This window comes from Pleurodeles waltl, chromosome 5 (assembly GCF_031143425.1).
Source record: "Pleurodeles waltl isolate 20211129_DDA chromosome 5, aPleWal1.hap1.20221129, whole genome shotgun sequence".
Taxonomy (NCBI): Eukaryota; Metazoa; Chordata; class Amphibia; order Caudata; family Salamandridae; genus Pleurodeles; species Pleurodeles waltl.
Genome location: NC_090444.1, coordinates 1,666,395,955 through 1,666,412,399, shown reverse-complemented (window position 1 = coordinate 1,666,412,399; position 16,445 = coordinate 1,666,395,955). Strand labels below are relative to the sequence as shown.

The window sequence follows — 16,445 nt, the reverse complement described above, 5'->3', positions numbered from 1 at the left end:
AGGTGGGCAGGGGCAGGAAGCTGACCAGACAGGGCAGGTGGCTGGGACAGTGTCAGGACAATGGTTTGAGGAGGGGCAGGAGAGATGGGCAGGGCACAGACAGTAGATTCAGGGGTACTGTGCTGATCTGGCAGGGCAAGCAGCAGTGGCAGCACAATAGACCGCAGATGGCATGGTAGAGGGGCATAAGCACTCAAACTGACAACAGAGGACAGAAAGAAGGCAGGCTGTTGCAGTTAACTGACTAGGCAGGGCAGGCGACAGGGGCAGTGGCAGCAAAGTGGAGGGCAGGAGGAAGGGTGCAGTGGCACACACTTGGACAACGGAAGGCAAGGTAAGGGTGCAGGTCAGGGTTAGCAAGCTGAGCCGTCAGTCCAGGCTGCAGGGACACAGAAGATGAAGCACAAGGGGGGAGGGGCTACGGCAGCAAACTGCACGGGCAGGGCAGGTGGCAGGGGAGTGGCAGCACAGCGGACCAGATAGGAAAGGAGAGAGTTAAGAGGGACACACACATGGACAATGGAGGACAATGAGGCAGCAGCTACTTGAAAAGGCAGACCAGGCATCAGGAGCAGTGGCAGTATGCACACTGCACAGGACAGAAGGAAGGGGACAGGCATCACACACACAGACAATATGGGAGAGGGATAGGGGGAGAAATGACCAGGGAGAGCAGGTGGCAGGGGCATGGCAGCACAACGGACCATAAAGGGCAGGAGGGATGCATGGAAAATGAATGACAGAAGAAGGGGCAAAGACAGGGGCAGCAACTTACTATGAAGGGCAGGCAGGCAAGGACAGAAGCAGCAAGTTGACTAAGTAGGGCTGATGGGAGGGGATAGGGGAACAGAAACTGAGAATGGGGCAGGGTCAGCAACCTGACCATGGAGGGCAGGATGGATTGGACAGCAGCAGCAAAATGGACCATGGAGGACAGAAAGGAGGGAGTGGGGCATGCAGATGGAGAACTAAGAGTGGGGGCAGGAGTAGGGGCAGCAAGGTGACCAGGGAGGGCAGGCCAGCACGATTAGGGGCATGTAGATGGCCACAAAGGGCAGGCAGGAGGGGACAGGGACCCCCAAATGGTGAATACAGGTCAGGCAAGGGGGTGTATGGGCAACATGCTGCCCAAGGAGGCCACATGTGCATGGGCAGGTGCAACACAACGAACCACGAAAGACAGGAAGGAGGTGGCAAGGGCATGCACATGGCCAGCTGACTGTAACTGATGAATTTCAGTGTTTTTTTGGTTTGTAAACATTAGTTTCAATCCAATTTAAGATGTAACATTAACATCACTTTGTTAAAAACATTAAAAACCTTTGTTTTTTTCGTGGATTTCTTGGTCTTTTTTGCGATGAAAGAAAAGTTCACATTACCATACGGAACTATAAAATCTCAGTGAATATACATTTATGCACACCAAAGGCTCAGATGATGATCTCTCCAGTCATATTACATGTAGTTCAGGGATATCTGTTGCTTTTGTTTGTGTAGTAAAAGATAAGGGAGTTATTTGAACTTTGGTGGGTGGGTTTTCCCTACCTTCCCAGTGGTTAACCACTCATCCAGTTAAAAGAAACTTGTGTCTCAGTGTGGTGGACGCACCTTCAGCAAAACTAAATGCCAGAGAGTCCACCAAGTTGCTGCAGACCTCTGTACTTTTTTTTATCTGCAGAAAAAAAATACCAGACAGGAGTAGAAACATTCATGTGTGTCAGTGGTGAATGCGCTGCCCTTAAAAATCAGAACTATAATCCGATCAAATAATATTTTTTAGCTTTCACTGTTTTTGATCTCTAGAGGATGGTCAGAATTTGATTAATAATTTGCAGGTACTATTCTAACGTATCTGGTGACGCATTTCTTCTTTCGCAGGAATTAATGCCTGACAAGGTCAATTAATCTTTGGAGTCAGCATAAGGGTGTTTAGAAAAAGTCATTAAATTTCAATACAAACCAATTCAGCTACCCAGTATGACCAATGTGACCACACAAGGAAAACTCCAGTCAGAAATAAAGTTAAAGGGTTTTATTACAAACTTAGACTTAAAGTAATGTAGACAACTCTCAAGACAAATTATAAAAATACAAAATCACCAAGGGTTGCCTAGGTGACAAAATAAGTTCAAATGAACTAACATTAGTAGAATTAAACACTCAACAAATACAATACAGAAAATCAGAAGAATACCTTAATGTACAGAAAACAAGCTTTGCTCAGTTCTAATAAGCATTAAGGCAATTTAAATGTTCTGGGTTTAGCTAGTTTAAGCAAGGGAACCCTTATGGATTAGCCTATCATGGATTAACATATGCTGGGCTGAACACATACAACAAAAGGGAAAAAGACAAAAAGGGCCAAAAGAATTTAGAAAAAGGAAAACTGGGGCAATAAGTTACTAACTAAAGTGGGCAACAGATAATTAAAAAGGAAAGGTGTCAGCATTTCAGAAGCTCTATCAAGAGTCTTCTTCTCTCGGTCAGGGGAAAAATCTCCAAATCTCAGGAAGGCATTTCAAAGAGCAAGGGCAAAAAGGATTATTCCTCTCAGAGTCCAAGGGGTTCAGCAAAGAAGAGGGAAAAAGGAGTCTGCTTCTTTGGGGTTTTTGATCAAAGTCCAGCTGGGGAATGATATATTGGAGTTCATAGGGCACGATGATTTGTCCATCCATCATTCCCCATGACGTTGAAGGTGTAACATCCAATAGAAAACAATCAGGCTGCAACATTAGTTAGGATTCTCAAGACTTTCATGAGAACAGTGTCTATCTGTACTCTTCCGTGCAAGATTGTAACAATTGTATATGTTGCCAGTCGATGGTCCTGGAAGTTCTGTACTAAAGGACAACTTCCCTGCACACTATGCGTGGAACAATAGACATCTATTACCAAGCTAGCATTCTCAGGAAAACAAAATCTTGAAGAAAGGTCCACAATAGCAAGATGACTGAACATTTTCTGCACAGTCATGAATGCAGGGCCTAAAAGGTCTCACTTTAGGCTAATACATATGAAATAAAACAGCACATTAAATCATGCAAATAAAACATATTTTAACACGCCAATTATAAAATCAACGTTAATAGACTTCCATTAGCATTCATGTTACAGTAACTTTAAATTAAATAACACTGTTAATACATATCTATTATTATGGCAGAGAACTACATTTCTTTACTTTTGCATATAAATTTGACCCACTTTCTACAGGTAATCTAATACCATTTTAATGCAGACTGTTAATTCTCACTCTAAAATATAACATGATGACAAATTGTTCTTCAAACATGGAAATTATTAGCTATACCACATGGGTTTTGTTAGTTAGTCTACAGTGAATGCACACTAAAATGGCTTCTCAGTGCCATTATTAGTACTTTGATAAATATGGTGCATAAATGATCACTTTTACAAGAGGGACAGTGCTAACATTTATGCTACATCATATCCATTGTGGACTTTGGAGATGGGAATTTTTTTTGCATCATGTAAAACAATGGTTCTGATGTACAAGGCGATTTTTGTGTTCGTAAAGCATGACATTTACAAAATCACAGGGTTTATGACTGCAAAATGACATTTTGCTGCTTATTAAACCCATGTTGTGGGTCACAAATGATTGTTAGGCTCCCAAAATGGGTTTAGCAACCCATTCAAAACACAATTAGGACGGCTCTGAAATGGCATCCCTTCCTAATTGCAAGTCGAAATAGTATGTATCAGTAGTTTGTGATTGCAAACTATTGAAAATTACCAATTCCTCAAAGGAGGTGGTAATAGATTTGCCAAGGGAAGTTCACCCAGTTAGACAGTTTCCCCACTGCGAATCGATTAAAGTGACCTCAAGAGGAATAGGCATATGTCCAAGGGTTCACTGCTTGCTTAACCTGATAATTTGACATGTGCTGCTTTAAATAAACATAAAATTCCTAGGCCCATATTACCTTTAAGGTGCACTTTCCATGTTTGCGCCATGGCCCATGTAGGGAGCTGGGGTCTGTTTACAGTACCCCACACTTCTTGCCTGGTTTTTAGTTGCATTTTGACTGAAGTGCACTGGGTTTCTGCTAACCAGGTCTCCAGTGGCAGTGTTCCTTACCGAAAACAAGGCACCTCTATAAGTCCCTAGTAAATGGTACCTCTTGTACCTAGGGCATGGGTACCGAAGGGGGCCCCTCGGAGCTGCAGCACAACTTGTGCCACTCTGAGGGACCCAGCACCAACCTTATGCAGACTGCCATTGCAGACTGAGTGACAAGGTGCTACAAAAATTTAAATCATAACATGGCACACATGTCCCTTAAAACTCTGCTTGTAATATTTGTAAGTCACTCCTACAGCAGACCTTCAGCCCTAAGGCAGGGTGCATTATACTACAAGTGAAGGCATATATGCAAAAGCAAATATGCCCCTACTATTTCTTTGTCGATTCCTAGACATAGTCATTTTGCAGGGAAGCCATTTTAAATAAATGTGCTGGACACTAGTCTATAATAGTTTCTCAGCTACATGATGGCTTTTCTGAACCTATGGATATTTGGTATCAAAAATCTCATATTAAGAAACCCTCACCTTAGAGGTGCCCCCTGAAAAACCTACCAACTGCTGGTGAGCTCACTGACCGGTTCTGGTCAGCCTGCCACCAACAGACGAGAATCTGACCTCCCAGAGTGAGAGCCTCCGCTCTTGAGAGATCAGAAACAAAAACCTGTCCCTCCCCACAGGATGACCTGCATTCCAAGGCAGGAGCTTCAAAGAAGCCCACCATCTTTGGTATGATGATCTGGCCTTCCTCATGGGAAGATGTCAATCCCCCTCCCCCAGGACCCATCTGGTACCTGGACAGGTGGGAAGATTTGCTTTGCAGGAGGTGTGTCACACTTCCAGACTAGAAATGCCCATAGGGTGACCAGACAAAAGTGGACACAAGTTAGGAAATTCCGCCATCTTGCATGTGGTCGAATTGTGGACCTCTGGACAGAGTGATGCGCAGTCCCCACAGGAACTGGTCTTCTAGGGAGTGTAGTGACCCCAAGGGTAAATAGCCCATTGGCTACTACCCTTCACTCCCCTTAACACCCCCTAAATTGAGAATTCAGGGGACCCCCTGACACCATATCCTCAGAACTTCGCTGGACACAAAAGAAGCAGTGGACAAGAAGTCTGCTGAACAGTCCACTGCACCTCTGCACCTCTGCACCCACACACCCTGGACTGAGGAGAAGAAGACCACTGATGTCCGTACGTCCCCCAGGGTCGTGAGACTCAAGCCCGCTTGTAGGTGTGGCCAGACTGCCCCCCAGTCCATGCCTGCAGCCTGTTTTTGTGGTCCTTCTGCACCACAATCGCCTCTGGTGGCGGTACACCCAAAGGTCCAAATCACCTCTGCTCTCAAACGTCCCGGACCAAGGAGAACAGGAGAACAGGTGTGCATACATCTCTGAGCATTGCAAGAACTAAACTCCCTCAGTGGTTCACCCAGACTGGACTCTCAGTCCACCCCTTCAGCAACTTTGTGACCAGACTGATTCACATAAACTTACACAGGGCACCCGACTGTAAACTGCACCATTGCACGCGGCCGCCCCTGTGCCACCTGAGGTGACCTGTTGGTGTGGCCTTGGACCTTGCCTTATACTTACCCTAATTCCAGGAGATTGGTCCTGTAGGGTGCTGTACTATACCTATATGCAGTGCTTGTTTGTCCTCCATAGGTTAACAGTACCACATCTCAAAAATGCACTGTCAACTTTTGAAAACTATAAAAATTCATAACTCAAAAAGTACTTAACTGACTCTGGTGATTTTGGTATCAAAGTTTATATAAAAACTAAGCATTATTTTTCTAAATTGGTGTCAGATTTCTTTATTGAGTGTGTGTCTAATTTACTGCATGAGTGTGTGCCTTACTTGCTTATCACTATCCTCTGATATGCCTAACTGCTCGACCACACTACCCACAAAGAGGGCATTTCGGATGTCATTTGTGCCTCTGTGAAACCTCTGGGGATTGCTTGGACTCTTTGCACAGTTTCCCTCATTTTGGTTCACTTTATAAAGAGCCAGCTTCTTACAGTGCACATTTAAACAGGTGCACTGGGCACATACAGGGAAAGTGCACCCTAGTACAATGAATCTGCTGTCTTCAGAGCAGCCACAAACTTGCGTTGCCCTTGAAGCAGCGCATTCAGTGAAATTTGGAGTTGCTTCTTCAAAGCCGCCCAATGTTTCACATTGCAGGCTGCAACCCACCTGCACTTTGAAGAGGGGCGATTCCCTTGCAGGCAGATGCAGTGAGTGACTGCACTAGCCTATAGGGTAGGAGGATGTTTAGGCTGTCCATGGGACCCTGTTTTGCCTCTCCAGGGGGACTGTGAGCTCACTTCCTAATGGCATGTTTGTGTCTGCTCCCACATCTATATTTTGGTGCAGGCTGAGAGGCAAATAAATTGCCTCATATGCATGGGGCCATGCCCCCATGCATATAGGCAATGTCCTTTTATGATAGCACTAGCATTGCATGTCCACCAGTGCTATCATTATTTTGGTAATGCAAATACAGGGGTGGGGGGGCTCCTGTTCCTTGCACGCCAACATCCCTGTGTTTGCAGCCAATTACAGGGAGTCGAAAATGACGACCTGCATCATTAATATTCATCAGGCAGGTCATTTTGTGACCCTGCATGCGACTGCATATTTTGTGACGCTACCTGTTAGTACTTAGGTCACATTGCAAAATGAACGGCAGACTGCAAAACGTTGGTGCGACCAGCCTTTTTTAATATCATGCCCAGGGTGTTTTCTCGCCCAATTATGGTAGAAGACGAAAGTCCACCACCAGTATAAAAAATAAATACAATCGTGGATCCAAGAAAACTACTGGAACTCAATAAAACGAGGGTCTGTTATAAATGTGGACAAGTAGTGAGATTACATACACAGTTCACAATATACCCTGGTGAAGAAATGAATAGCCTGTTTTTTTAAAGTATTCTAGAATATTGTCATGTGCTACGCACATTCCTTCATCTGCCATGTCCACCTCCGATATGATATGAACATATGTCTGGCAAAGGTAACTGTTTCGCCATTTACTGCACAATCCAATTTGTTCGATGTTCTGCAGGTGAACCTCCCAAGAGCCGTCTTGATTGCTATTCCCCTGGTCACCTGCGTGTATATTCTGGTCAACGTGAGCTACTTTGCAGCAATGACCCCTTCTGAACTCTTATCCTCAGGCGCGGTGGCCATCAGCTGGGGGTGAGCTATAATGTGATAACTGTTTTTGTTTGGCTGTTGACTTCCAGTGTTTTATTTAGTAACAAAGTGTGACCTGTACTGGTCAATAGAGTACTATATGCCATTTGGTTGAAAGTACAAAAATTGCGAATGGGCAGTGAAATTGTGAACAAAAGCACCAAATAATGTGTATGCAGTCTGCAGGTCAGTGGGACAAATTCCAACATATGGGACCGGATTTTCATCCTTCGGACACTATAGTGAGGCCACAAAAACCCTTTACCAGCAAACCCATGGGGCTGGAGTTTACGCTGTGCGCACGTTTTTGTGCACAGGATGTAATTTGAGTTGATACCTCTTTAGTACTGTATTGCATTTTACAATGATGAAGAAAAGTTACCCATACTTGGAATTACAGGCACATTTTGAGCACTGAAAACTTCTTTTTAGTTGCCATTTTATGTAAATTGTGGTATTGTATAATTAGTTAAACATTAACACGTCGCCATGCCTGTGAGTCCCAAGAGGCAAGCATCAATTAATAATGTAACCAAAAGATAATTTCACTAATATCACAGTAAGGATATTTTCATTAATTCCTTTATAAACTCAAAGCAACTGAATCCAATATAGGCAAAAACTCAGCATCTCCAAGGCAAATCCTGGGGCTTGGACTAGACACATGACAACAAAGGTTGGCAAAGCAAGCAGTGCTGTTCATCATCCTTGATGCTGCACAGCATGGCTAAAGAGTAAACAAAAAAGGCACTATGTTACAACTGTCTGCCTCATTTTCTAAGTGCGCACAACGCATGCTTTCACCTGAAAAATGATGTAGTTACTTTCTTTTTATTTATCCATCCAAGTGGGTGTAAGAAGAATTGAGGACAATGTTGGGGTGAAGCAATACAGAGGATGCAGGTGGTGAATGAAGCAACAGGGTTGAAGCAACATGGAGGAAGAAGCAACACAGGGCAAAAGCAATGCAGAGGTCACGGACAGGGAAGCAGTGCAGATGGCAAAGGGGATTTAACACAGATGAGAGAGGAATGTGGAGCAGTGGGAATGAGGCAAACAAGCTAGAGAGAGGAATATGAAGCTGGGGAAAACACATGGCCAAGAAAGCAATGCAGGGGAGAAGCACCCAAAAGCGAGCACAGATGGATGGGGTTTTGGTAGCACCTAGGTGAGAAATACCAATATAGGAGTGCAGTGGAGTGGGGAAGAGCAACACACAAGGGAGAAAGCTCGAAGACACACTTGCTCAACCAGAAAGGATAAAATGACTGCTTCAGAAGTGAGCAGTGGATCGACACATGCAATGCGTTCATGCTCCAAGGGAGGGGCGAACACAAGAAGAGGAAGAAAAGCCCACATATGCTGACGAATAAAAAGCAAGTAAATGAGAGTGACAATAAAGCTAACCAATGATAAGTAATGGGTGCCTCAAAGCCCACCGCAAGCAAACAATGTTTTATTTGCCAACAGACAGCTGTCTGTTAAGCATGACCTAAAATGTACTCCTTTCATCCCCTCAACCTCTTTTGGTTAAAAGGGTCAGATCTGAACACAAAATCAGTAGTGCATAGGAAAATAGTGTCTAGCACCCCGCTCCATCACAAAACACCAGTTATGCTCACCGGTGTACCATACAGTATAAAAAATAAACCATTTGTAGGCACCAATATATATATTCAAAATATTTCAATAGTCCATAGATTATGTTAGGTTTCCAGTTTGCTTTCATCATATATAAAACCAGTCAGAGGAGCCAGTCAGGAAAAAGTACAGACTTTTCTTCAAGGTAGCACTGCTATCAGAACTTGTGAAGCCTGTTTGATTTTGGCTCAAACTAATTTTTGCTGAGGACCAACTTCAAACTGTAAGTCACCTGAAACAAACGCAATCATAGAGGATACAATATTGCTATTATACACTTTTGACTTTTACATGTCCTGGTAGTGAAACACTCTCACATTTGTTTTCACTACTGTTAGGCCTACCCCTTTCATGGGATAATATTGGGGGTTCCTTAAAACTTGTATTAAGTGTAATTCCTGATTGGAAAGAGGTAGAGCCGTTATGTTTAGTACTTATGGATTTGTAATGATAAATCATCTTTAATGGTCGAATGATCATTGCAATTTTAAAAATGCCACTTTTAGAAAGCTGGCATTTTGTGCTCTCAGCACTGTGTGCCTACTGCCTGTCTCCAATACACATCTGGGGTGGATGACAGCTGGACCTTGTGCATTCCCTCTAGACAGCCAAACACAGTGGGAGATTAGGTGTGACTTGATTAGCCTTAATGGGACATTACTTGACTTGATAGGATAGAGGAGCGTCCCACTTCTTCACTTACACCCGGATTTGGCTTGCCCTGTCCACACAGAATAGGCCTTAACAACCTTGCATTGTCACTCCAGCCAGCTTGGAGCCAGGACAGGGGAGGCAGGGCATACGAGCACTTCAAAGGGATGTCTCTAGAAACGTCTCCCACTTTCCAGAACCAGGGCACCAAAGTATAAATACTTGACCTCAGACATCACCGCTTCAGTACACTTCTGGATCTGAAGGACATTGTGCCAGGAAGAAGAACTGCTGTGCTGCCAGGAAGGACTGCCACTCTGCTCACCGGCATTGCTGTGGTGGCCTACTGCCTGCAGCCTCTTTCCTGAGAGTGAGAAGGACTGGGCTTTGCTCTCTACGGTACAGATGTACAAAGCCCTTTGTAGGAATCGCTATTAGGAAGTCAGTATCTCTGTATATAGCATTTTGCATTTCCTAATAGCAATTTCTATGAAAAATTATATTTAGCATTTCCTAAATTACTATTTAGGAAATGCAAAATAGAATTTTAGTACATGTGGCCCTACATCCTTTACAGAACCAAGTGATTCCAATGGCTTGCTGGCTTGTCTCCTGTTTTCTGCAGTCTCAGGGACATCAGAGACTGCCTGCAACTCTGCTCCTCCTGCTGGACTCTGCCATCTGTGAGTTCTACTCTTGCCTGAGGTGCTAATCCAGTCCTGGGCCGTAGAAGTGAGCTGTTTCTGTTTTGTGCTAATGCAATTGACACATCTGAGCGTTGCGCCGCTTTGTACTAACGCAGTTGCCTCTGACGCATTGAGGATTCAACAACGCAGGGCCTGATTGTCAGGTTTGATGAAGACGCAGTGTTGATCCGAGGACATCACTGCACAGCTCCAATGTGCTAAAGTATCTTGCAGCACCTAAGACTGATCCACAAGCTCATCCGCTCTTGGAATTGGATGGGCTTTAGTTTTGGTTACCTCATTGAGGACTAGGTAGTCTACACAGAACTGCATGTCAGTAGACCCTTGCTTTGGTACTAGAGTCACAGGACTGGACCAAGGAGTACGAGATCTCTCAATGACCCCCAGGTCCAATATTTTGGCAACTTATACTTTATGCAGATCAGAACCCAGTCAGAGATTTTGTACATCCTGCCCTTTACTGATAGACTGTCACCCGTGTCTATGTAATGCACACAGGCAGATGTCAACCCTGGAGTCACTGAGAAGAGGTTGGCAAACCATTCAAACATCTCCCTACATTCTCTCTGCTGCTCAGGTGTTAACTCAGGGGCTAACCAAACACATTCCTCAGTGCCATCTTTATGTCACCATGCAGCAATTAGGAAGAGGCTTACTGTCTTCTTCAACTTCCTCTTCAGTAGCCATGACATTCACTGTGCAATCTCAGGTTTCAGCCTGTTTACATGGAACACCCTCTGGGTGCTCCTAAGTGGCAATTGTGTACACCAAGCAGATTACCTCAGAAACCTTTTGAACTACCTTGTATGGCCCACACCATTTGTCATCCAAAGCCCTGGAACAAATGCTTTGGCACGAACACCTCCTGTCCTTCCTGATAACCAGTCTGCATAGCTTTGTGGCCCTTCTAGGGGCACTTTATGGGCCAGTGACAACAGGAAGTTCCTATACCCCATGGGAACTACTAGGCTCTAGCTTGCTCCTGGCTCATCATTTACCAACGCACTATAAAGTAGGCCATATCTCCAGCCTACGTAGTATTTTCTGACCGCTCCTTTGCAGACTTGCTCTTAGGCTTCCTTCTGAGGTCCCACAAGCTCAGGGCACTCCTCCTGTGTCTTGCGGTAATCTTCTTGGGTATGCCTCCCAGCAACTAGAAACCCTGCAGCTCTGGAAGCGACCTGGACTCCAGCAACTGGTCATCTTCAGGAGCCTGATCGTTTTTCCCTCTGAAGCAGAAGCGATGAACTCCACAGCCTTTGCCTTCCCAGAGTCTGCCCTTGTTCTGGTCGCTGCAAATCAGGAATGATCCAAGCCCCATTCTGAGACTGATGTGCAGCCTGTGCTCTGATCAACATAGTTGACATTGTCCAATCTATAAAGGTTTCCGGTTGTAGCACCAAGCCAGGGGCAATCAAATCAATGATCATGAGACAAACAGCGCCTTGGTTTTCCCTTCCCCCCAACATCAGTCATGGCTGTCTTGCCATTAACTTCAATATCAACTTTGCAAGTGAATACTCCATGCCCTCTCCACTGGCTATCAAATCTGTATTCCTGGTTCCAGGAAATATCTCCCTAGGCTTAAGGTATTTCCTCTCAGACATAGGGGAGAAGGCTCCAGTATCCTTCTGGGCAGGCCCTTTCCTCCCATTGATGCTAACTTCCTACACAAACCCCATTGTATTAAGATGAACATGCTTCAGAGCATCTGGTTCTCACTACCGAATGTGAAGTGCACCCGGAAACCAGTGAGTCCCTTCACCCACATGTAACATACTGGCCACCACAAGTGTTGCTGGGTAAGAATCTTTCACCTGACAATCTCTTTTAAAGTGTCCCACCTGGTGGCACTTGAAGCAAGTCATCACTTTGGACTTGGAAGAACTTCCCTCGCTTCTCTTTTCATGATGATCCTTCCCAGATATACCATTACCATTCCCATGCTTCCTGGATCCTCCTCAAGTCGCATGAGAATTACCCAGGCTCTTACCCTTCGGTTTAGAACCAGTCTGTGGAGAATTCTCACCCTTTGGCTTGGAACCATGCTGCTCTAGTCCTTTGTAAACCCTGTAAGCTAACCACTTGTGAGACAACACTGAAGGTTTTTCTTGATCCCTCTCTGTCACGTCAGACAGGTATTGCCTAAGTGGGGTAGAGTCACTCTGCCACCATCAACAGACTGGAAGTCCTTGGCCTCCACTCCTCTTACTCATTCCAGTCACGCAATACGCCATGATTGCAAGTTTTAAACAGAACACCATCTGCTCTCTTCCGGTCCCAGAATCTCTGTAGTTACTGAGCTGGCTTCAGATCAACCTGCCTTATCAGAGCTTCCTTCATGCTCTCATAATCAACCATGGGTTACCAGAGGCCTCCTACAAATGATGCTGTTCCTTCCAATGGCATGCTCCACATTAAGGCAGCTGCTTTGGATATCTCATTTAAGGCCTGCACCTTGCAAGCGATTCCAGAGCTCACAAACTATTCCAAAATATCCTGACCTTCCACATACACATGCACTACATATTTTAAAAGCTTGGCCCCAACCTATCCTGAACTGGATATAGAGTTACTTATGCCAGATGGAGTTGTCCATTCTACATTTCTCTCTTACAAGGACTATCCTTCCCCTCTCCAGCTCTCTTTCCTTGTACTTATGTGTCTCCTCTTGCTTTCTCTCTGTTTCCTCCCTTTCTCTCTGTTTCCTCCCTTTCTCTCTGTTTCTTCTCTCTCAAAATTTCTTTTCCCAGGCTCATTCCTCCTGTCTCTCTTTCTTCCTCTTCTCTTGCTCTCAGTGAGCTAGTCTTAGCATATTTCTCTTAAACTCTAGCTTTCTCAACTTCTTCAACCTTAGCGTCCTGGAAAGCTAACTACAAGCCCAGGATATCTGCTAGAATCAACCTATCCCAGGGATATAGGCCCTCATTATGAACATGGCGGTCTGGACTGCCACGCCAGCGGTGGCGGTCATTACCGCCAACGGCATGGCGGTCCAGACTGCCATATTCTGCACATGGTAGTGAACTGGCACACATACAACTAGTTCCTGTATATAATTTACACACACTGCTCAGCACTGTATCCTTTATGTATTGTACAATACAAATCATAGGCACATATACATACAGCACATACATTTAACATGCAAGCACTGTACAGTACTGCATTCTTCTTGTACTGTACCACTCATAGGCACACATACATCCAGCATATTCATTTACCATGCATGCACTGCACAGCACTACACCCACCATGTATTGTATGACTCATGAGCACATATACACCCAGCACATTCACTCATCATGCAATCACTGCTCAGTTCTGCATTGTCCCTTCCCAGTCACACATGGACCCAGTGCAGACACAACACTCCTGCACTGCACCGCATTTCACAACAAACCGATGTAGGCCAAGGATGAGTTAAGCAAATAGCATCACCATTTTAAAATAAGTGAGCCTGTAGGCCTCACTGCAGTGATACAGTTTGGAACGGACCTGTTCACTCATTCTAATCAGTACTCAGTATGCTGCCACCACCATGCTTGTGCTGCTTAACTCCTTGTGTAGGCAGTAGCCTTCCACCACTATGAGGGTAGTGCTTTGACTACCTCTCCTGGTCCAAGAAGATCACAATCTGTAAGACAGGCCTATGATTTGTGTTTGCCTGTGACAACAAAAATCAGCATTAGGGATCCAGACACCAGTACAGTTGGGCATCCAGGGCAGGGGCGCACGTCCATTACCTTGCAAAGGACTATTTTGTCATAACATGCTTTAAAAACATTTTGCAATAAAACATTACAAATTGAATGTTGTTTTACATTGAATAATAGGAAGTGTGTCCTGCAAAAGAATTTACTAGGAAAAGGGCTATTGCAAAACATGGAGTCTAATCAGCCATGATATGGTTTAGAAGCAGGTGGAGAAAGATAACTTTCACTTATACTTCTCATATCTGTCGTTTGTGCAGATGCTAAGGGAACCTTCATAAGGAAAGCTGCCCTATCCTAATGACAATTGTGTAAATTTGACAACTGTGGCCACCACATAACTCAAGGGGAAGGGTGGGAGAAGGGTGTGGATGGAGAGGAGGTAAAAAAAAATAGCACTTACCTTGCCTCCATCCCTGTCGCCTCCTGCCTTCTTGCGCTCCTCTTCTTACGGTGTCCCAGCATTCACTGCTGGGACACCAGCACAGGCTTCCCAGCAATCCTGGTGCTGCTTTCATGCAAAACCTTGCATGAAAGCAGCACCAGGATTGGTCTGAGCAGCAGTGACTGCTGCTCAGGCACAAGCCTGGGGTTGTGCTGTTTCTACAGCCCGGCTGTGTATACAGCCCAGCTGGAGAAACCTAAGTACGCATGTGTGTTTAGCCGACCTCAGCTGGCCGGCCAAACACACATGCACACTTAGGTGCACTCTCCCCTCCTCCCACCTCCTGTAGCCCAGCTCCGACCCTCCCTGAGTTGCTGGCTGTGCCAGAAGCAGAAAAATAAAACAATAGTAAACTATCGTTTTATTTTTCTGCTTCTGACACAGCTAGTGGGGCGACGCTTCTTCGCCATAGCAAAGTAGCTACCCCTGCAAATTGGAAAAAACTTTTCTCGTCTTTGAAGGCAGCATATGTTGTTGGGACCTAAACAGCAGAGTTAAGCCACTGCAGTAGTCGAATGCCAAATCAAAAAAAATAAAGTTGGGGCGCGGAAGGTGAGAGGAAGCAAGTGCTACAGTTGCTTGAATTTGTACATTTTATTTAACAGGTGCTTTGGCATTGTACGTGTTCCTTTTGCATTAAGAAGAATTTTAATTAAATTGAATCAAAGTTAATTGAGGGAATTCAAATATGGAAGTGGTTTAGTGAGTAAAGTAAAAATAAAACAACATTAATTCATAATCCATTCAGAGTTGATTCTTAATCGACTTTGTGTGCCACAGGCATCTTCGGTCTTCCACTTGCATCTATTTTGTCCAAAAGATCATACAGATTCATGACAAAAGAGGAGATATTTCATTGCACTTCCTACATCCTGCTCTTCAAATATCTTCCTGTGTGTTTTTTTTTTTAAAACAGGAAGAAAATTAATTCCTCTAATTCTCTAATTATTCTTTTTCCAGGAGTGATTTAATCGTGTTATCGTGTTATCTCTTATCTTCTGGTAAATAGTAGAAAATGTGCCAAGTTTTATAAACAGCTGCTTGAACACACCACAATCTGTTATTTGGATTTGAAGCGGGTTTCAACAAAACAAACGCAGAGACTGAAATAATTAATCTAAATTGTTGTCCAGTATTTCAAATGTGACTTTGTCATGGTAAATTGATTCTACCGATGGGTTAAGTTTCTAACATTCTAAATACACAAGGCATGTGCTAGACTCACACACAAATACTTTGAACTTCACACTCTGCCCTCTGGAGTTGAAGACTTTCATCACTACTCCTACAAGCTTCAAAAGGGCTTTGGCTCCTCTCACTTATAAAGGTATTTTTTACTGACACTCTAGCAAAGACGGTGTGTAAAACTTGCATCCATTCACAGTCTGTTGGCCCATAGGTGGTCCAAGTCCTGTTGCTTTTAGTATTGTGGATTTATTGTAGTCTGCCTTCTCAACTACATTGGTCACATAGGGCTTCAGTCTGATATCAATATAGTGATGTCAACTTGTAGGTATATTGTGATAAATATGTCTCACAAGGAGTTGTAAATAACTGCGTTTATTGTGAAATCAGACCGCTGCAACGATCTACCCAGTCGCTGCCGCCGCTCATGTAGATCTGACAACCATCTTTTTTAACATTCCACTCGTGAGTCTCATGCTCAACAAAATGCACAAGGCTACACCAGATTTAACACTACATTGTCCCCACCCCTTACAAATGGCAAACCAAACATTACAGATAATCATTTCGAAATACCCATCAAGAAATGTAAACAATATGAGAACAAAATGATAAATAAAATAAAATAAAAAATAAAAAAAAATAAAGAACATTGAAGAACAGCAAGAAAAACAAATAATCATAACATTACTAATACATTTTGGCTGAAACTGTAAAAAAAACCTTACAGAAACTTGGCATCAATAAGGTAGATGAAATCACAAAATCAACGGTATCTCAAAGGTTTTATCCTTTTTCTACCACTCCTGCGTACACACAAATCTGGATCAAACCTATTTGCAT

The 16,445-nt window shown here is 44.0% G+C and overlaps 1 protein-coding gene across 1 annotated transcript in view; it reads left to right on the top strand.

Moving 5' to 3' along the window:
- LOC138296658 (b(0,+)-type amino acid transporter 1-like) overlaps nucleotides 1–16,445 on the top strand; it is a 318,433-nt gene that overhangs the window by 264,742 nt on the left and 37,246 nt on the right. Inside the window, exon 5 of the mRNA XM_069235997.1 lies at nucleotides 7,130–7,263. Coding sequence (XP_069092098.1) covers nucleotides 7,130–7,263 — 134 coding nt within the window. The remainder of the gene's footprint in view (nucleotides 1–7,129; nucleotides 7,264–16,445) is intronic.